Raw genomic sequence first — 23,208 nt, 5'->3', positions numbered from 1 at the left:
GTTGCATAAAGCCTCCTACATTTTCTGTTTAAACACCCCAGTGGGAGAAGCCTCCAGGCTCATCACATCGCATGACTGTTTTCTTCTCCTGCAATATAAAATTTGTTGCTTGTAGCAGTAGCATCAATGTTAAACTGACTGGAACTACATGATCCCAGTTAGTTTCATGCTTCTCTGCCCACTGGCATGGGAAGGGCACAAGAACAGAAGCTAGCAGAGAGATGAGCAGCTTGCTGGAAATCCCAGTAAAAATAAGGTCAGAAAGTAAAACAAAGCAAGCATCTAGAAAAAGACAACAGTAATACCCACAAACCTCACCCAGCCCTGCAAATTCACCAAAAATGAAGCTTGGGATCAGCTTAAATTACTTGAGTGCTCAACTGGAATTAAAACAAAGAAACTAATAAAAGTTCAAATGCCTAGAAAAAGGAATATAAATTAATTTTAGTTTGAAGGACACATTTTGATGAGTCTGAAGTAATTTTTTTTCCCTTCCATTTTTCAGTTCAACCACAGTAAAAATATCTTTTAATTGCACAGCTTTACCAGGGGGGCAAAGGGATGCAAGGCAACAGAAAAGTAGGAGCAAAGTAATTTGCTTAAAGAACAGAGCATCTATGAGCAGGCCCATACATTCATCAGTCAGGTTAGTCAAAATAATGCCTAAAAATCCTTATTTGTGTCGTTATGTCTTTGTTCTCAGGTCAGTACTAGTTACAAACAGAAATCGTAAAAAGGCTGAAATTAGTAAAAAAAATCCCAAACAAACAAAAAACCAACAAAAGAAAAACAGCCAAGTAACCTGTCGGTAACACTACTTTGAAACTGCATCTCTCCATGTAGGCAGCCATTGTTGTGTACTCCCTGCAACTCCCAGCAGGACTCTTAAGGACTTAAGAAAACCCTTAAACTTTACCTTTCCAATGCAGTTTTAAGAGCCTTTCCTTTTATACAACATTTAGCAAGGACTCAGGTGAAAAACAGGTAAATATCATCGTTGTGATGATAATAGCTTTCGGAAATCTTCTGACTAACAGCCCAAAAGGCTTTCTTCAGGCCTGCGTGTGCATCTCCAGAAGCCCCATTGCTCACCACAGAGCCTCTTTGCTGTCTCCTCAACTCCCATTCTTCTTCCCACGCGAGCTCTCGCTCTTCCCCTTGGACTTACAGACAATCTATACTAAATCAAAACACTCAAGACTATTACAAGTGTATATTAAGGTGAAGTACGCTACTTAAGATTCCCTATCAATGGTCAGGTACCCAAATAATTCAAAAAGTGGAAGGAGCGCTAGAGGAGTTGGACTCAGACCTTTTGGCCTCCGCACCCTCTCTTTAAAAAGACTCTGGTCCCATTGATTTTCTTTCCATCTGCTGACCTTGTGAAGCGTGACCCCATCATCTCTCAGCGACAAGATCTTTCTTTCACATGCATTGTTCTACGCTAAACTTCAACAAGTCAAGATTTACATCGTGAAGATGTAGATCTGAAGAAGTGAAATCATTTAGGTAGGTTTAACTTTATGGGTTTCAGAAGAGATTTTGAACTTAAGCAAAAAAAAAAAAATTTCCTATAAAAAGTATACAAACATAAAATGCACTTGTATATAAAAGTAACATGAAACAAATTCAAAGGGAATTTCAGCAAGGTTTTATAGTGGAAACATCACAAGCTCTTCTTTCACAAATTACATGCATCTCCAGAGCCCTTTTAATGAAGCTATATATTCGTACAGTGAATAGCTGATAAAGTTTACTTCTATATACATGTGGGATGGTGGACTTTTATAAATACTATGCATAATAAAAGTACAAACCATCAATCTGACATCAGATCAAATCATTTCAGAGCAATATATTTGCATTAAATTATGTCACAGTCACAAATAAATGGTTATTCACAAATAATGTCACCTAAACCTTGTTCTGCACTATCTTAAAGGGAAATTTATATTACAATACGTTACTTCTGGAAGAAGAATGTATTAACTGACACCAACCACTACAAAAATGAATTTATATTGCTTTAGTTTTCTTGCCACAAAATAATGAAAGTACATGTAAACAGAGTATTTTTATTACTATTATACTCCGTGAAAGCCGTGCAGAGTATTATTATGCTATATGGTAAAGGCCATGTGCAGATATATGCATGGTTATACTGGGAAAAACTCCTTTGTGGTAGTCAAGAAGTAAAGTGTATCAGCAGCGAACTTACAGCCCTTCTCTGAAGGTAGATGCTCATTTTCAGGAGACAGTGACAGTCAATCTCTTCTACTGTTTAAATGTTACAAGCAATTAAAATGTCTCACGTTTCCATTGGCTTTTTCTAAGAGATCTACCATTTTAACTTTATGCTTTGTTACAACTGGAGACTGAGGCTTAAATAGGAGCAAATTTTATATAGTAAAAAGGAAAAAAAAAAAAGAAAAATTAGATTTGCTATTACTAGTCTTTACCATAAGAGTATTTACACCAAAGGCAGTGATGAAAATGACTTCTTTGGAAGTCGCTCAAGTTGCACCATTTGCAGGGAAGAGCAAAATGCTACAAAGAAGAACATTGATTGCATATTAACAGTCCTTTGATGCGCACGCTCCTTGGGTAATGATCTCTCCGGGCTGGCGCGGGCGGCCTGGGCAGCAGCACAGGTCTGTGTCAGCCTCCCGGGGCCACTCACGCCTGCGATGGGTCCCCTACCTTCCAGCCTACATAAAATTGCTACTGCAACAAACATAAATGCTTACAGTCAAGCTACTAAGCAAGCTGACAGAGGCTAACCAGTCTCAGTGGCGGTGGCAATCGCTGTAGATATTGGCACAAGGTTAAATCCATGAGTTCTGGATTTGCTGAATTCGGCGGCTCAGGCATTTAACGCAATATTTTGTTTAAAGCCTTTTTACACCAAATGTTGACTTCAGTACTTCTCATTTCTGGGATTTGGAAATGTTTCTCCATGTCAGGAAGAAATAACCTCACATACTCACATACCTTACAAATTTCTGAAAATATGCAAATCAATATTCAGAGAGAGCTTTCAGCTAGTGCATGGCTTGGGAATAATGGGAACTCATGGGCTCAGGTGTGAGCCCTCATTCCACCACAAACTGCTGAAATAGCCACTAATTCTGGCCTATTTGCAAGCATCATTATGTCAAACACATCATTTCAACAAAGAATCTCATATGCAATATAACTTTTTCAGCTATAAAGCTTCTAATATAGATATCTAAAGGAAATGAAAGTAGGAAGTTGTTTCAGCCAGTGTAAATAATTCTGTGTTTCAGGGCCAATTTTTCCTGAGCTATTAATATAAAACTTGTACTTGTGGTCTCTGCAATACCTTAAAACAGTTGACTTCATTTGTCGTGTGTTCAGTGTAAGCTTAAAATAAATCTCTGCTAATAATTTCAATATTTTTCTTACTTTCTCACAAATCAACTTTTCTGATGTCTTTAATAAAAAGTGCTCATGTGTCTTTCTGCAACCCCCTTTTCTCTCTCTCAATGATATGCGGACAGCAAATCTTACCTACCATCTGAAAAAAAGAATTGGGGTTATTTTCACAAGCTGAAGGACAAAGAGGTTATCCCAAGCTCCTTCTACCAATGGCAGTAGGTCAGTTATAATCAGTTTCAGTTCACTGCTGCTAAAGACATAAAACTTCCTCCCTTATTTGACTATATTGACACTAAATTTTGCCGCTGCTCATGAGATGTAGGTCACTAGGCTCCCTTTTTGGTCAAGGACTAAGGTCAATACCTTTACCAGTGACATTTATGGTCAGCTTCACATTTAAACTTTTATCTCTTAGTCATGGGTTTCTCTTCATTAACTGCAGTCATTCGCCAACTGTTTCCCAATAGGGTTAGGATACCAGGTTCACTTGACATCCATGCACTTCTCACTCAGCTACATAAGTTACACATTTTTCGAGACAGTTTGCCATTTCAAGAAATCTTTGCAGCCCTCCTTTGCAGCATCGGACATACTGCCTACTCATCTCGCTGCATTAACTTTTCTCCCAGGTGGGCTATTTTTGTTACTTTTAGAATGCTACTAGTAGAGTTTTATATCTATGTTTTTCCAAAGCTCCTTGAAGCATTGCTTGTTTGTTTCCTTTGGTTCAAGCATATTTTTGAACTCCTCTTTTTCCCCCCTCAATATTTTCCTGAGGTGCCAGAACAACTTGAAAAAGCACAAAGGAAAAGTGCTTCTCATATCAAATAGTGAGTGAAGAAAAAAAATAAATAAATATTTTTTTTCTTTTTTTTTTTTTGGTAAAAGCAACTTACAGCCCTACTATCAAACCCAGAAAAATACTCAATGTCAACTATTTCCGTAAAATCATCCCTCAAAGTTGGTGGAAGGTTTTTCCTTTTCATACATTTAGAAAGTACACTAAGTATTCAACTTTTCTAATTTTTTTGTCCTCTAGTTATAATATTTCTCCCTTTCTCGGCTGCTTCCCAGAGTAGTGAGCCTTCTAGATTTTTCCCAGGAGCATGAGTAACGGTTGGACAGTTGGGATCTGAACCCTGCATCGCTGCTGTAGACACCTCTCCATGGAGCTGAACGAGCCATGCTCTCCGGAAGATCAAGGGGCCTTGTTTGTGTCCAATGAGTGTGTTCTTTGGCTCAGACCAAAGCTTTGGTATACTTTAAGCCCCAAAATGGGTACTTATCCTATTCCAAGGGATCTTTTTCAATCAGTTGTTTGCCTGCTGTTAGCTGACATATTCCCTTACTAGTTGTAACAATCACTATCAAATGCTTTGAGTTTCAAGATTTGCTTTCTTGGTAGCTGCTCTCTCAGAGCTAATGTCACCATTCCTGTTAATCCACTGCCTTTTGCATCTGTTTCTAATTAAAAATTAAGGAAGCATTTATCTGCTTTAATCCCATTCACCATCCGCTGCTCTTAAAGGGGTCCCTCCCAGTTTGCAGCGCTCCCGTGAACAGGCGGCTCCGAGAACGAGTGCACGCTGCCGACTCATGCTATGTGATGAACTCACTGCTGGCTCTTCTACTTTGTTTGAAATGCCAAACACCACCTCTGCCTAGCGTGTATGTATCCCCGGATTGTGCAAGCCTTCCTCTTTTTCCTTTATCAAATCCTTCAAACATTGTCCATCTCCTGTACAAGCCAGGTGAAGCAGTGTGTCCCTGTCATGACACAGATAATGCCAAAGAGCTTTCTCCCAAGTCTTAGTGATGGTGTGGTCTCTCCCCAAAGGGAAAGATGGCATTTCACCCATAAAACACTGACAAATTTCCTTGTTATCATTTTCTTTTTGCACAACTAGTTTAACAGCTCAAAGGTTTAATTTCTACATGGAATATAGCTCTTTGCAAATTACTGTAATACACTTTAAAGATTAATTCCATCTATCCAAGTTAAATAGAAATACTGAAACCCACCAAGTATTCAGATCTAGCTCTGGTCAGAGAGGCGGCTATCAGAAAGGAGGCTATTTTCACACGGATATTCCTGGCTTTGCTTTCTTGAAGATACTGAATTACAAGCTATTAAAACCTTCTTCATTCGTCAGTCATGGCTCCAAAGGTCTGAAGCACAGTTTCTGAATCTCACCCTGCTCTTCTACTTATTGTTTCCCCGAGTTAATCCTGTTCATGGTACCACACACTGTTCAGTTATTACTCATCACTCGGGGAGGTGAGGCCCAGCTATGCAGCCTTACGTAAACGTGAATCTCTGTGAAAGACAACCAGAGATCCTCACTGTCTCACACCAGAGCATCGCAAAAGTCTGAGATTCTTTGCATTTAGGGAATCCCAGAAGTTCAAATACATGTAAAGCTCCAAGCAGGAGGGAGAAGGTGAAATGACAGAAGAACAGAGATGAAGGGGAAGATTAAAACAAAACAACAACAAAGAGAAGAAAGGGACAGAGAGCTGGAAGTATGGGGAAGATGGACAAAGCAATAGAAGATGAGAATAAAATGGTAAAGATGAAGAGAGATAAGAAAATGTGGGGTAGACACCTTTAGCTCCAACAGCCTACAAAGTCTTTACTTGATCAGCAGATCCTTGTAAGAAAGAACGCTGCACTACAGAAAAGCTAACAAAAAGTTAACTATCTGCTGTTGTCATCTGGACTTTTCAAAGTTTCTATTTATGAAAAGTACACAACGTAAATGCACAGTTTCAGACAATCACGTAAACAGCGGCTATTTCTAATTAATGTTATTTGCAAAAATGTAGGAAAACACTGTGATCCCTCTTTTTTACTTCTCATAAATGAATCACTGATAATGGCCCCGCTACGTAATTAACATCACACTCCTACAAAATCAGCAAAAGTCATCTTGACAATGAGGCTACTTCCCACCACATGTGAAATAAGTGGGGCACAGACTCATGTATCTTCCTGTAGCTCTCATCTTCTTAGTCTGAATCCTGCTTTAGGCTGCAAACTGTGTTTTAAAACAGTTTCAGACAGATACTCGATCACTTGGACATGGGATTAAACTAGCAGCACAAGTGTAGGCAGTCAACTACAGATCTCGAGACGCAGGTGTGAATACACCTTTGGTCCCCTGAGATGGCTGAAAGCCCTCCATCTCGCACCCTGCTTGCACGCTCTATATTTTGAAATATATGACAAAATGGACATAGACTTTCAAGTCAATCAGTGATGCACAATTAAAAATCTGCATTTCATTTCCAACAGTATCACTGAGCAGACCCTACAAGAGGCAATTTTCAGGTCACAAGCATTATTACCACCAGTGCATCTAAATATAGATACCTTTTAAAATGTATTAATCCCTCCTTGAAAACAACACCTGCTTGAAATAGTTTACCTTAGCAGCTTTTGTTCACTGGGTGAGGCTTCTTCTACGCTATGGTACCTCTGACACCAAAGCTGAGTCTGAATAAGTTCACTGACAGCACACTGGCATGCTAGCTTGAGACCAAAACCTGCCTTGTGTGCATCATTTTCCAAGAACAATCCACAACAAAACCAGAAGACAAAACATATGCACTTGACTCTGCTCTGGACAAGCCCTGCTACAGTGACCAGCCACCGTCTCTGCAAATCTAACTAGATAAAGGCTATCAGAAACCACAACCTTTTTAGAAAACTCAGTTAAAAAGAAATCAATTTTCCATGGACATAACAATATTACTACTTTTTTTTTTTTTACCTCAAGTAAAACAGCAACCACAAACACTTATCATGTAAACACAGATACAGAAATAATTCATTATGGATTCTATTTATAATTAGCTTTTTAAAAAGTAATGCTAAAATTTGAATTGCATTAAATATTCTTATTCTACACTTGTCAATAAATCTTCATGTGATACACCTATGTCTCTATAGTTCTCTATAGCTCCTCATATCTACCTATTTAATAAGCTGTTCTCTCTTCTTTATTGCAACAGTAAACATATTTCTATTTCTTGTAAAATCGAAAATATATGGCAAAAAAGTACCACCAGATTCTAACCTTGATTGCTATCCATATATAAAGCCATATTCTCTCCCCTCCTCCAGTTTACAGGCAAACACACTACCTTTTTCAATTTTATCTTCTTATGTATCTACACCCTTATATTAGTCTAAGTATTCTTTTTTTGTCACTGATGGTAGTATCTGTTTTCATTTTGTTGTTGTCAATATGTCAATGAAATCTAAATATAAGAAAAGGAAACTAAAATTGCTTTTTACTACCACATTTCAAATATTATTAGGGAAAAAATACCTATTTTTATTTTAATCTCCTTCATACCACGATTCATAACCTAGCCACTGAATATCACCATTAAACATCTAAATCTGTTCTTTATTTCTTCCTGACTAAGTTCAACTGTCTTATCAATGAAACTTCATCAAGAGCATTTTAAAGAGGAATCATAGAATATCTCGAGTTGGAAGGGACCCATAAGGATCACGTCCAACTCCCAACTCGCCAAAATAATACTTTAATCTGATGGGTAGCTTTCAAACAGTTAACAGGCACTATATACTGTAACCTGCAACATAACTTATTGCTCAGATATATTTGCTGAAAAGGTTTTAAATCTTGAACAGAGTCTTTAAGCACTGAACTCAGTATTTGAATACAAATGTACAGAATTAAATTAATTTTCAAATACTACACCTAATACTGTGAAGAAGCCTTCACCTACCACCACCACCACACATCTCTTGTCACCTGTGTTAGCACATTTTTGGAATGATCGTGAAGTCACGCTCCTTTTTCTTGCGAGACAGAGAGAGAGTTTGACTTGCGCTACATGGACTACATAGTTTGGGCTATATATGCAGGGTGACAGCTATAACACTTTAAAGCTACTGTTTTAGGGCTAATTAATACATTAATAGAAGAGAACTTCCATCCTTCAGGACACATATTGTAACACACAAAGTCATTTCTTTCCACCTGTCTAGACTGGACTTGGATGTAATTTCCTTAACAGCATTTATGCATACCATCTTCATCTGTCTGGATAATGGTCTCCTCGCTCTCCTTCCTCCCTTCTGGGTTGGTTAAGATCATTTTGTTGTAGGGAGGCAGGTGATCCACAACATGCTGGGGTGCTTTGGGGTCCATGTCCAAGCAGTCCGCCTTGCTCTCGTTGTGTCCGCAGAAGTAGTGGTAGCATATAGTGACATTGAAAGTGTGGCAACGAGTGATGTTGTAACCCAGAGATTCCCAGTCCACAGCAATATGTCTGGCCTGGATCTCAGCAATCTTCAACGTTTTCGGTGTTCTCATAGGTTCTAGAAAACAGAACATAATGAAGAAAAACATCGTTAACGTTCTTCATCCTTGCACTGAATTGTAACTGGTAGATGATGCCTCCAGGAATGTGAAAGCAAACGTTACCCAACAAACATAGACTTATTACTGGAAGAAGTATCATCCTTTGTACAACTACCCTGAAGGGAAAAAACGTGCCAGTCTGTTTTTTTACTTCATTCTTCTCTGTTCTCTCTTTGCAGGTTTCAATCACTGATTGAGACTTAGCAACAGTGAGAAAAAAAATTGTTAATTAACAGTGCAGCGATTCAAAGCAATTGAGAACACAGGCAGCAGATGCATGGAGAGTGACCAAAAGGCCATCCAGCTGTCACCGCTGGCTTCCCTTCTTGATTTCCCCCTTACTTTTTCTTTTATACCTGCGTAAATTAGATAATACATCATAGTGGTAAAGAGTCAACATTCACTACGCTATGATTTATCATGCCACCAAGCAATGCTGTATAATAATTATACTAATTACCTTACCAAGCTAGCAGTTACAAAAATGATGCAGATATTAATTAACATTTATTATTTTAGCAATGAAGCTATTCATTCAAGCAAAAACCCTCAGAAATATTACCAAAAATTCTTTTGGATATTCCCATTGTATCCCGCTTCTTTCATATCCCCAAAACCTTGCCCGGACATTGCTCTGAGCAGGTGATCGCTGACCTGCTACCCAAGCTCAGCTGCTCTCCACACATGGATTTCCACCAGCAGACTACGTGATGCTCCCCAAGCTGTCATCAATCTTTCCTTGTCTCTCTAGTGCATTTGTTCCTCATGCAAGACTAACTTTTATCGTTGAACTTAATTAAAATGATTATACAATGAAAATCATGACCATGACTATATATACTAGAGTTTCACTGGAAATATACCAAGGGGATCTTTATACCCTGCTAATACATCCTTCTTCACCAGAGAAAAGAAGTCTGCTGTAGGTACAGCTTCAGCCTCATGTCCTTGCTCGTGTAAGGTCAAAACAGTTGAGATTATTCAAGGAAGTGAAATATAGGATTTCTCTTTCTGAGCATAACAGTTCTTTGTAACTCGCATTTATGAAATGAGCGTCCCAACCAGGCTAACAACCAGCCAAAAGCACAGATGGTATACTGAAATAAGGACATGTGAATCCGTGTAATCTATTCAGCATGCAGTTTGCCAGACAAACTGCAAACATTTAGTTTCAAACATCAAAACAACCAAATTCTAAATATAACATAAAGGTATTCCTAGTAATATGATGAGTGTTAAGGATTAAAAATTGTGCCTGTTTGTTTCCATGATCTACCGCTCTCTTTCTGGATTTTGAACATGCATGTTCCCTTTGCCCTTAAGTACTGATTTATCATATATATATAGCAAAAAATACAAATGAAGAAGTAGACTTCCTGGGCAGTAGCTTTCTGAACATATTGTACACTGTGACAATAGAGATCTGAAGCTGAAAGATAGCATTGAAAAGGTCCTTGAGAGATAAGAGACTTGAAGAGAAGGAGGAAAAAAAAGGGGTTTTACAGAGTAAACAATGGCTGGTGCTTTAGCAAGTACAGACAGGTGTGAGGCAGTCATTAAAAAAAAGTAGCAACACAGTAGATCTACTGAAGGAGCTGGTAAGAGTCTTCAAAGAATCAGTATTTCCTTGGCTACTGCAAGCACTTAGAAAAAACCTGAACGCAGTCAGGTGTCACAGAGAAAGAGAGCTGCTAAAAGAGAAAAAAAATATATATATTATCAGTCTTTTTCTCATATGAATGACAGTGAAAAACCTAGTTATACATACTCTGATTTAGAGCTTGAGGCCTAAAAGAGTAAACATATCCTTCGCCAAGGAAGTTTTGTATTATAGGCTTATTTTTCCTTCTAAAACAGAACGATTCTTCCCATTTTAATAATTTCCTCTTTATTCTACTAATCCAGGTTGTGCCTTCAACCACCCACACCAGAGACAGAATTCAAACCTGAATTTAAAATTTATTGGAGCCTCTAAAATAAACACAACATAATACATGTTGTCTGGCCACGAAGGTTGAAACTTTTAATGTCTGAAGCCGACTAATCAGCAGCAGCAAATGCACTCCATTTTCATCTTGCTGCTTTTATGACAAGACTTAAACTGCATTCACACTATGCTGTATGGCACTTTCAAAAGAGAAGGAAAAAAAATAAAAGCTTTGTTAATCTTAAAGAAAAATAATTTTACAATTCTATGCAAATTTTACAAATGTGTCACAGTATCAGAGGAGATACTGAAAAGCATCCTTTATTCACCTGTCAGAAAGGAAAGAATGAAAGACAGAGTGTGATCTCGCTTTCTCACAACTATTCCCTTCTTTGGCAGAAATTAAACAACTTCTGCAATATTGAGATGGTAATTAAAGTCTGCAGAGTCTCTCAACAGCTTTGGTAAAGTCTGCCAACTGTCCCACTGCTCCTAAAATGATGCTTTAAGAACACAATTTTACTCTCGCTTCTGGGCAGCATTCATCTCAGGGATCTCTAGAGGTAAAGACCAATTGTTTTAAACTGCCACACCACAAAGCCTCCATCTGTAACACCTCAGTAGAAAGCAATCTTCGAATAATTATTTTTCTCAGATAAAACACTACTGAATTTTTGAGTAGGCTTCCCAAAAATCTCAGCATCTCATTAAGAATAACTTTGCTCTCGATAGGCGCAAAAAGAAGTGCTCATCTGCTATTTTTCCCTTTCCCCATCACATTTTAGCGTTTGCATTTTACTGAAACATTTCCTTAATCCTACTGGGATTTCATTTCAATTTACGCGTTCTCTTCTGATCTCTGGATACTTTTTCAGTTCTACTAGTCCCACTAAGTCAATTTACAACTTGTCTTCCCTGTTGTTGTTTTCTCACCTTTCCTCTTTCAGTCACATCTAGAACTTTTATCCAAAATACATGGACATTCAAGCCTGTGACTTCTCATTTCTTTGTTGAATTACTCATGTCAAATCGGCACCCTGTGTCAGAGGGAAGAAGTAAGACTCTCTCAAAATCTCTGTTCATTTCTTAACCTAACAGCTGGAGTTTCAATAACAATGGCAGGAAGCACTTAATATTTTCCAAACATTAATCTACCAATTACCCCTGTGAGACAGGTAAGTGGTGTTAATCCTTTTCTGCGAGGAGAAAGAGACACAAAAAGGTTAATAGCTTGTTCAAAGCTACAAGGTGATTTACTGCCAGGGCCAGAGGAAAACTGTACGGTACCCAGGTTCCAGGTCACGGGCGCTCTGGCCATCAGACAGCCCCGGCAAGCAGCAGCAGTTCAGAGAGCTCATTTACAGCTTATTTGCCAGTGCTTCCACAGAAAAGCTAACTCCACTCCACAACTCTAGCTCTTTTTTAAAAGAGTTTTTGCAGATTTTCTTAGAACAAGCTTGAAAAATCATAACAGTGCCCAGACACTAAGTGAATATCTGAGCATAAGACAAGTTATTTGAAAAACAATAGTTTGGTTTATTCATGTTGGAAGATTTCTTGATTGAGAGCTTGGAATTTGAGTAAAACAGCATGGGTTTTGCATTAAGTCTTGTATTTAAAATTAAAATTTTGGGGAAGGGGTATTCATAATTTATTTTTTCAAGCCTTCTCCAGCAGAAAATATATTTAAGACTGGAGGAAGTTCCTTGTGGCGACAGCAGAAAGTACTCGGGGCTTCTGCTGTTGCAGGAAATTCAATATCCTGTGACTGTATCAAGCTCTTAAACACGAACATCCCGACTGGCAGAGTTACATCTTCCGACAGAAATACGGCAACAAGGCATATGGAGAATTTGGTGGTGGTGGCGGCAGGGATGAACTTTAGATCCTCCCGAGCCTCTCTGCCGCTGGCAGGGTCCCTTCTGCCAGACCTTTCCTGCTCATGGGCTGCTGTTACGACCTCCACCCTATTCCCACCTCTGCTTATGGCCAGCTTCCCTCTCTGCCCTTTGCTCTCAATGCCTGGCAATACCCAGCTCTGTTATCTTCCTCCTCCTCACCCTCCCTTTATCTCTTGGCAAACAAATGCTACCAAGCGCTGGTTGACTCAGATCCATCATCCAATCTGACTGTTTTCACTCTCACTGAACCAACTAAAACCAGAAGCATTGGGAGAATATCAAAAGAACAGAAAAAACAGGATAGTAAGAGATATCTACGCTTATACAGATTACTAAATCCTCATTTCTTATCCAGAAACTGGATTAAGTAAAAGAATTACGTGCACTTGGCACTCACTTGCAACAATTTATGGATCAAGAAGATTTAGCCCAACTTTAAGGGATAAAATAAAGAACAGCTTTAGTAGTTCTCCAAAGGTTAATAATCCACGGAGAGATGGCAAAAGAGACAGAACCTGTTGACCTCTTACCACCTCTCAACTGCAGGATGATTTAATAAGACGCTCCAGACAACAGATAAAATGAAATTCAATTTCTTTAGTGCTTGATAAGCAACACATGATATGACAGGTCAATATTGGAGCCTCTTTGTAGAGATTACCTTCACTTACACAGAGATGGCAGTGAAAACAAAAGCCTTCACAGTTGCAGAAGCAGCAAGGTGAGAGCATGCATTTCCTCAGAACTTATTCTTAATGATAATACATATTACCCTGCTGTCAATCAGAGACAAACAGACATCCTGAAGTTGTGACAAAAATCCCATCAAATGAGGCTAGTAAAGCATGACAAGTCCTTTGCTTTTGCTGCCTTTCCTCAGAAATCCTGAATGTTGATTGCAAGACACAGTTTCATTTCCATTTACCTGGTCGGGGAGGGGGAATTAGATCTCCTGACCAGCATACAGAACACACATTTGTTCGCATCAAATAGAAAACAATCAGACAAATTTTAAAGTACAAACATTTCAGATAAAGATAGTGCTTCTCGAACACCACCATACACTGTCTATACAGTACATCTATGTCTGTGTATACAATTCTTTAATTGGGGTTGGTTTTCAGATCCTCCCTCCCACCCCTTGAACTCCTTCTGGCATGGCATTACACTGAGGAGCTGACTTCAAATTCCTGCTTGAACCACACTGAGATTCCTATCAAGTCTAAGACTGACCCAGGTCGCCTCCATCGGTGACACAGGAGGCAAAAACTAAGTGGACTTGGAGGGTGATATAACGCATAAATTTGCATAAGGTTTGAGGGAACTGCAGAGAGATGTGGGGCTTATATTAAATAAAAACTCTGACATACAAAAGCAAATGTGTGACAATTATTAAAGAAGTAGAGTAAATTTGGTTGAAGATAGTAACCCTGTGATTTAAAACACAGTGTTTCTCACAGATGCACCATTAATTATCTTGCCCTTACATTTTAAAACAAAAATGACACAGCAAAAAAAAAGGTCCTCATTTTTCTGCTAATATTCTCAGTCTGAACAGCCACTGGAATTCCCCAGACTCTTCTTCTATGAGAACATGAGCCTCTTTGTCCTGTGGCTTCTCCTGACCTTTCCAGGACAGGTCTCTCCTTGGCATGTGGGAAATAAAAGAGGATTAGTCTAAGATGTCACTGTGGCTCCTGCTGCTTCCTGAGTTCATGCAAGGTCCTACAAAACCAAAATGTTCCCAAAACCCAAAAAAAAAAAAAAAAGTTACAGTCCTGTTGCTGTAAAGAATTCTTCTAAAAAGAATTATAGAAGAATTATACCGGAAGAACGGTATGAGTGACAAACACCAGGGAAAGTACAGCCCAAACCAGAAGAGCTGTCAAATGTACAGTAAGAAAACACTAAACAAAGGTTCCTCACTTGCTCATTCCAGTTGCATTACTCTGAAATATTACTTTTGTTATTAGTGAATGATGAATCACATAGGAACGTTTTATATAGATACTAAGTTCCCTCACATCATGAATTTGGTTAAGATTGCTGTAGATAGAAGGGTATCACTCATTAAGGACTGGACTAGAGTCACACATTTCAAGAGACAACCAAAACCTGAGCAAGAACTATGCACATCGACTGTGACCACTTCTGCACTTCTGTGGGGGATCTGCTGCCTGTCAAAGGAGCATCTGATAATTAAGTTATGTTAGAAACAAAGCTAACAAAAATCTCTAGGTAAGGTGAGCTGTCCTAGAATATCCATGATGAAACCCCTGTGTTTCAAGGATTACTAATCTACAAATCCACAAGAATTTACAAATCCACAAGAATTTAGTTCAGACTACCTCCTAACAACCCCATTATTTAACAATATAATGATAATACAAGAAAATCCAATTTATTCAGCTGTCCCAAGAACGCCACGCATTTCAGTCTGATTTCCTTGAACTAGTCTCTCTTTATGATAGGAAAATTCTTGTAAATTCTACTCAAGTTTCTTGTCTGTAACTCTGGCAGATTTTTGACCATTTCTAAGTAGAGTTAAAGGCTAGCTTAGAGTTAAAGGCAAAAATCAATTAACAGCACTGGCCTCAATCCTTTAACAACTACTTAATGACAGCTCCTGAACTACTTATCTTCAGTCAGGGACTCTTTCCTACCTACTTATGTGTATTCCAAGCCAAACCCACACAACATCGTACCAGTAACTTTTCATATGTTACTGAAGTAAGTTACTATTTCAGATATTCCACTGTTGGAGCATCTGCATTCCCTCATACTCAGAACATACAAAAACCAGGACACCTGTCATGAACGTGACTGCAGGTGGGAAAGTCTAACTGAAGTACTCCTTTGCCTTTTTTTTTCCCCAAATCTTGTTCTACGTCAGCAGTTTAGAGGTCTGACTTTAGGCAGCCAAATTTGAAAACTCAGGCCTTCAACCTTTTTAAATTTAGAAGTATTAAGAAATAGTGAACATCAAAGAAAGAGAACTCAAATTAAGTTGACAGAAGTCGTACAATTTGAAGTAATTTCAGCAGTCTGTCATAAAATGAAAAATTAACAGGTACATATTCCCACAATAAAAATCAAAGGGATTACTGGGCATCTCCTTTCTCAGACGTGTAACACACAGAGAATACAAAACAAAGATGGATACAGAGACAAAAAGAACCCACTTTGTGTACATTAGTATGTCCATCTATTTGTCATGTGAAATATGAACCCAGAATAAATTAAACAATGGCATTTATACTGTACAGATTTATTTTGTTGCAAACGAAGGTTATAATGCAATTGCATGAAAATCTATGAGCTTTTTCTTTTTTCACTTCATCTAGCAACTGACTTATTAAGCCAGCTTACAAATTTCTTATTGACCACATCCCTCAGGAGGCTCAAGAAAACATCTAAATTATTACATAGATAATCAGCTGTACTACACTAGTTTCAGTAGCAATGAGGGGATATTCAATATATTTTAGGACATTATCTTTTTGGATGCAAAATACAGCTGTCCCTGCTTCAGAGGTATAGTAAAGAGATGAATAAAACTGCACTACTGACAATTATTTGCCCATTCCCTCTTGATAGTATGTTTATTGTATTGCCTCCATGCATGATTAACAGTTTGTGCATCCTTAGCATGTAATCAATTGCTGTGAAGTCCTGTATTAGCTTTAGAGATTAGACATCCCTTGATAATAAATTCCATTGATTTCTCCAGTTTAGCTTAGCTGCAGAAATCCACTTTTTGTTGTTGTTGTTGTTTTTCCTCTGAGTTTAAATTAAAAGGAGATATATAGTCTAGGAGAAGAGAGGAAAAGCTGTGATGACTTCTTTAAGCTCATTCCTCCAGATGAACTAAACCTATCTGATGGTGTAAAACATGAATCAGCATGTCAACAAGCATCAGACTGCAAGAGTAAACACAGGGAAAGCCTGACATTACAAAATTCCTAGGAAACCTCTCTAAGACTGCAATGGTGAAATTCAATCATGTAAAGTCAATTACAAAATTAATAGTGATGGGGGAAAAAAATGAACCTTTGACTTAAACATTAGTGGCATGGATATATTAAATCAGAATGGAAGACTCATAGCCTAAACCAGTAACAATTATATTATAAAGAATATACTGAAAAACAGTATATAATACTTATTTACACACATGCATGTACACTTTTTACCCACCTTAACAGTGAATTTAACCACTCAACACTATGAAGAAAGCATTTACAAACATTTATTTGAATATAAATCACCAGTTTGCTTAGATTATACATCTTCTGTTTCTCTCCAATGCACATTCATAAACATCTTTTTATGGTTTTGTTTACAAACAATATATTTGGGAGTTTAGGATGTTATGAGTATTATGCAAAATATCTAAGTTGGAGTAGTGTGAATAAGCAAAACAAATGTTTCCTATGGATATCGTTAAAGCTTCAGTTCCTTTCTCCTGTATATAAAAATTTCAGTCCTCCAAGTCAGGAAGCATAAATATCACCATATGAAATAACGTGACCAAATGCAGAACACAGTCCATAATAAATAAACAGTAAGCACAGAAGAGAGACTCAGACTGTGAATAAAGTTAGGGTCACATTCACCTCTGATGACTAAGACCTGAAAACTGCAAGCAGTAATTACAATACCCACTTAAAACTTTTACATATATATGTGTGTATGTATGTAAACACACAGATATTTGTGCACATACGTGCATTTCCCCACGTGCAGATAAACCATTCATCAAAACGCATCCCCTCTCTCTGCACACCTACTGAAATGTTCCCAATCCGATTTGCCCCCGCTCTCATTTCGCCCCATCTGGTTCCTGTAGCCCCTGGGGTCCTGGCTGAAACCCTCCAGCCCTGCAACCACCAAAGCCTCAAACTTTGATCTGGGTTACAGCCCACGGGCTTACCCTTCCACCGCTGTGCTTGTATGGTGAAACCAAGTACTAACGGTATGCTGCACCTTGCTCTGGCTCTGCCCTTTCCACAAAATCAATATATACCATTATATATCATATAATGTATACATCTTATAGTGATACTGATCTGTCATATAATGTATAATATGATAAACCTTGGCTGAAACACAAATTCCTTACATGGCTTAAAACCAGATATGACACTGTATCATATAACACATCTTCTATATGTCTCTTGTCCTGTCAGTGAAACAATCCTGGTATTTATCTTTTTCTTTTTTACCCCCAATGACCAAACCTGTAGTTTCTATTGTACAGAAAAGTTTTCCTTAAACACTTCGAAATTTCTTCAGTAAATTAGCTTAATTTTCTTCATTGGTTCATACAAAGTTAAGAATGCAAGTTGAAAACATAAACAAGCTTGTTTTCTTCATAAATGCAGACGAAAATAACACAGGTGGGCAAAGAAGAATTCCTCTGACACTAAAATCTTGAAGAAAATCAGAAACCATTTTCAAAGGTATTTAGAACTCTAAAAATGCTGGTAAGGTGCCAACAGGCAAATTCTTTTTTAAGTTAGATACCTAATTACCATGAATTTTTACAACCTTTGAATTTCCATGAACTTTTGTTACTTATGTCACTCAGTCACCTGTGAAAACCTGACTAAATATGACTAAAAAACCCTCTCAATCTCTTGGTTGAGAATCCAACAGGGACCTAATCCTCCAAACCTTTTGTTGCTGGAGCTGCCTTTGCTCAAAAGGAATCAGGTTCTGCAGACGTGAGCTCACGAGCACCTCTCCTCTACCAACAAATAGGTCTTGCTTGCAAACAGAGGCATTAGCAAGCTGGGGAAGTGCTTTCTAAAATAGGCCATGAAATCTGAATAATAAATTTCCATTTAACTTTTAGCTGCATAGAATACTCTAAAGAAATTGCCCTGCTGCTTTACTTTCAGTCGGCTAGTGTTTCGCAAAGCTATTGTCTCCTGTCTAAGCAGAAACTTGGAAAACATGAAATAACTCACCCTACAGTAAAAGAAGGTAATTTATTTTGGAAACAATTTTCCCTTTGCAAACTTCCTCTGTACACTTCTGATTTATTCTATGATCCCAAGGCACAAAAATGCTCCTGAAAAATGACCCGAGAGTATTTTCAGTCAATGGTAAAGCTGGATGAGTGATAACAGAAAAAGGTGGCAAACCCAGGAGCTTACTGGAAGCAGCAAAAGAAAAACAATTTTAGATGCTGTTGATAATAACTTATACTCCTTTTAAAATAAGGTGTTTTTATAAAAAGTGATTGATTAATGAGCAATTGATCTTGCTTTATACAGAACAGATGGTGGTGTTAAATGCAAATCCAACAAACCTACTTTTCATTCACATGCAAATGTAAAGGATTAGCTCTTCACTTGCAGGAGTCGTCACTGCTCTTTACTATGTGTTTTCTTATTCTAGATACCCATCTAGAGATCTATCTAGTTCAAGCTGTCAATCATATTCAATAATTTTACCACGTTCTGACTTTCAAAAAGATATTGTACTAGCACAGTTGTCTTGGCTTCACTGTTACTGCAAAGCAACTGCCAACGTGCTACTCCGACCATCACTGCTGTAACAGTCACCCAAGAGAGTGTCAATCACGCCTGCTGAGTAAGTGGAGCATTAAATTATTTTTTTATGCCTATGGTGTACATGCTGAATCACTGTCATCATATAATCACAACAGAATATAAAAGGAAAGGCAGCCAATTAGTCAAGTCAAGGCCGCACAGGCGAACGCAGTATTAATTTGGAAGAGCAGACTAATTGCTGGACACCAGCATTGTCACTTAAACCAGATTTATTGCCGATTGTAATAAATGCTTATGAATAAAAAGAAAACAATCCCTTCCTCCCGACTTATTACTGAAAGGCTTTAAAATTCTCCCGAGTGTCTGTTAGGCAATTTTGGAGCTAGCTTCTCTCTTTTATACAGATTTTTTTTCTACACCCCATCTAACTGTTAACCTTTTGGAGACTGGCATAATGAGCACACACGCAATCTACTACCATCCCCTCCTGTTACCACAATCAGCCCACTCGCTCATAACCTTTATCGACAACCATGATAATTTGCAGGATTAAGAATCTGCTGTAGAACGTCTAGATACATAAAATTCCTCAGAGTTGGTTTGAAGACTTTTACGACTGGTAATGAAATTATTTTTTTTACTTACATTCCAAATATATCTGATTCTTGACAGCTTTTGCTTTCCCTTTTGTGGTCATCCTATTCATATTCATACCCATTCATAACAGCTTAGTGACGCCAGCCTTAATCGCCCAGTGGCCATGTTCTCCATAACCATCTTCTCCTTTCTCCTTGATTTGAACCTTGAAGTTATGGTGGCTCTTGCCTTCTCAAGATCACTTGCTACTTTAATATTTAGGCAAAATTATAATATTATTATTAATCCGAGCTGTAATAAGGACACGTGCTGACGGGCAAAAACAACAACCAAAAAAACCAAGCACATGTTTGCCTTTCCCAGCAGCCCCTCACTTGTTGCTTTTGACTTGATATATGGAGGTAGATTGAATCAAGGCATCATAGAACAATTCAGCTTGGAAGGGACCTCTGGAGGTCGTATAACCCTACCTCCTGCTCACAGCAATTATATCGGGTTGCTCAGGAACTTGCCCAGTCTATTTCTGGATATCTCCAAGGAGGGAGATTCTACAGCCTCTCAGGACAGCAAGCATGGAAGACATATAGGAGATATAAATGCAACTTCAAGGCTTGAGCTGATTTCTAACTATTTGGTGTTTCGAAGAAGACAGAAGAGCAAAGAAATCCACAATTCCTTAAAAAACCAAAACAAAAACCACACCTCAGAATTTTTTGAATCTTGCTTCATAGCATCTGGTACTGACCGCTGTTAAGATGCCAAGACTTCACGTAAATTCACTTAAAATAAGTACTTCACTTAAATTTCACCTTGCTTCACCTTGTTTGACATACAACTTTGCAGCTCGCAGAACATCAGAAGCATTGCTTCCTATAAAAATATTATTTCTAACTGCAGTATTTAAGTTAGATGTGCAAAAAAATTGAACAGAAGAATTCAGCTCTCCTCTTTGCAAACCACCTGATGCTAGAGAACAAAACCGATGAATCTACTGTACTCTACTCTGCATATTTTCCACCGTTATTCAGAGATATTTGGCAAAGGGCAGCTGTCTAAACAAAATGGGTTGGGGTTGTTGTGTTTGATAACCCTTAGGTTACTATACATAACTACTAGAAATTTGTGCTGGGTGTTTTGTTTCGTTTTGTTTGTTTAGAGGGACTGGGTTGGATTTTACTTCTACTGGACATGATAATAGAACCCAAGAACAGAACTCAATCATCACGAGTGTGCAGTGATGCATCTAAGTACACTGTCTTTGCTTCTTAATGAAATTAAAAGGAAGATGGGAAAGGCCAACAGTTTAAATCTGAATGCACATAGCACAGAAGCCAATGTTTTGATATCTAGGCAAAATCATGCATATCAGAGTCTTGTAAGAAACTGGCTAATATCCTTACACTTTTGTGATCTCTACTGCCATTGTAATCACCAGTATGATTAATGAAATTTATGCTTTCGGTCTCTATTCTAACTGCTGTAGTACCATGGGAGTGCAGTGCTCTTTTCAGCACTACAACAGAATGAGTAATCCATCGTAACTCGTTTTGAGCGAAGGCTTTATACAGTGATTGAAGAGGTTGATCGAATATATAATTTTCACAGCTAGCATTTAAATCAAGGCAGCTACTGAGAGGGTGAACTAGTTTATTTAATAATGAGGTCTATCATCAGATATTTCTGCCAGGGTTGTAGGACTGGGTTATCTAAGTGACACACAGTCTGCAGGAAAGGGGGCATATACTCTGAAAAGAGAAAGCACAGGTTGTATTTCAAGCATAACTCCTGAATGGTTTTGGAGAAAAAGTCACCACAGCTACAGAAATTTCTAAGCAAAGAATGTAATCCATGCTCTACTCGCAGTTTGGTTCCTGAGGCATGTGTCCCTCTACAAACATATCCCGTAGGCATTCATCCCAAAGGGACAACAAACTGCTTGTCTTCTTTTGGACACAAATGCTACTGCCTAATTAAAGCAGGGCGTAGAAAATGAATTTTCCTTCAGTTGCTGAGGAGTTTGGTGGTGGTTTGTTTTTGTTTTTGTTTTTGTTTTTTTTTTTTTTTTTAAAGTTACTCTCCATTTAAATTCAGATTATTTTTTTTTTCTAGACACAAAAAAACTCAAGGAAATTTATTTGAAATGTCTGGTTGCCTTCTTTGTTGCTGCTGGCTCTGAGCTCCCATTCTTGCCGAGCTATCTTGATCAGACCATGACTGAGCAGTGCACTAGGAAAACCGCTATCTTAGGAAGGATCCAAAATATTCTGAGTTGGTTTCAATTATTTTTATCATGATTAATAGATCCCACATAAATTCAAATTTACCTAAATATAAAACAGTAGAAGAGGAAGTTGCCTATAGACTCATAAGAGATTAATTTAAATTAAATAGCCCACAAATGAAACAGCTTTGTCTTTAACAGAACTGGTTGGAAACAGAGTTTTATGCAGCTTGCTGTTTACACAGTGGTTTAAAAGCCCTATTACAACAATCAGCATTTGGCATTTGAGAAGGACGCGTAACAAAGCCAAAAGATACCAGATCATATTGACAACAAAATAATACTGACTCCTTGCAAGGGTAAGTGAAGTTGTAAAATTTGTGTTACCCTCATCTCCATTTGAGTATGAAAATCCAACAACTTGCATTTCCTTAACGTTCCTTGAAAAAAGACAAGAGGATGAGAAATCATTTTAATGATACTATTACGAAGGAAAAACAAATGATGGAGTTGTAGCCACGATTACAATTATGACTACGCTTTGATACCGCACAGCTGATAATATCCTAGTGTTATGTGGCTTGTGCTACTGCTTGAGTTCAATTTCCTTCAGCTAATGTATTTGGATTCCATAATATGCCTCTTTGGTGAAACCAATAACTGAATCCAGTGGTAATTCCTCAGGGAGTTATAATTTATGGCAATTGTCTATTCTCACCACTTTTCTCAGTAATTTGTTCCAATGATTAATAGCCTCAGTGTTAAAGATAAATAATTGTGCCTTACTTCTAATTTGAATGAGCCTGACCTCAGCATGCAGCCATTTGAGGTTCTTACATTTTTCCTCCTCTAGAGGAAAGAGGCCTTTTGTACTTGGTGTTGTTTTTCCCCTATATACTCACTGTATATTCACCTCCCACCTTCTCTCTGATAGACTTAAACGATTGAGATCTTTGACTCGCCTTCTGTAAGACTACATCTTAAGCCATGACTCTTTTTGTGGAACTTTTCTCCATTCCTCCTAAATCTTCATCAGCGTGTTGAAAGCACGGATACCAGATGTGCATGCAGTATATCAGTACTGGTCATACCCACAAAATCACAGTGTTCTTCCTAGTTGTGACCCTGGTTTTTGTCATAGCACTACACAAAGAACTATTGCTGACTGCTGACCTATGTCCCCCAAAATTCTTTTCAGGTTTCTGTACTACGTTTTCCAAATATATGCATTTATTTACATTTG

The 23,208-nt window shown here is 38.1% G+C and overlaps 1 protein-coding gene across 1 annotated transcript in view; it reads right to left on the bottom strand.

The window, feature by feature from the left end:
• PTPRK (protein tyrosine phosphatase, receptor type, K) overlaps nt 1–23,208 on the bottom strand; it is a 187,649-nt gene that overhangs the window by 88,874 nt on the left and 75,567 nt on the right. Inside the window, exon 3 of the mRNA XM_009704781.1 lies at nt 8,465–8,755. Within this exon, the coding sequence (XP_009703083.1) occupies nt 8,465–8,755 (291 nt within the window). The remainder of the gene's footprint in view (nt 1–8,464; nt 8,756–23,208) is intronic.

Source organism: Cariama cristata, unplaced genomic scaffold, assembly GCF_000690535.1.
Source record: "Cariama cristata isolate BGI_N322 unplaced genomic scaffold, ASM69053v1 scaffold4797, whole genome shotgun sequence".
Taxonomy (NCBI): Eukaryota; Metazoa; Chordata; class Aves; order Cariamiformes; family Cariamidae; genus Cariama; species Cariama cristata.
Note: the sequence above shows the minus strand (reverse complement) of the source record. Positions and strands in the feature narration are given on the sequence as shown.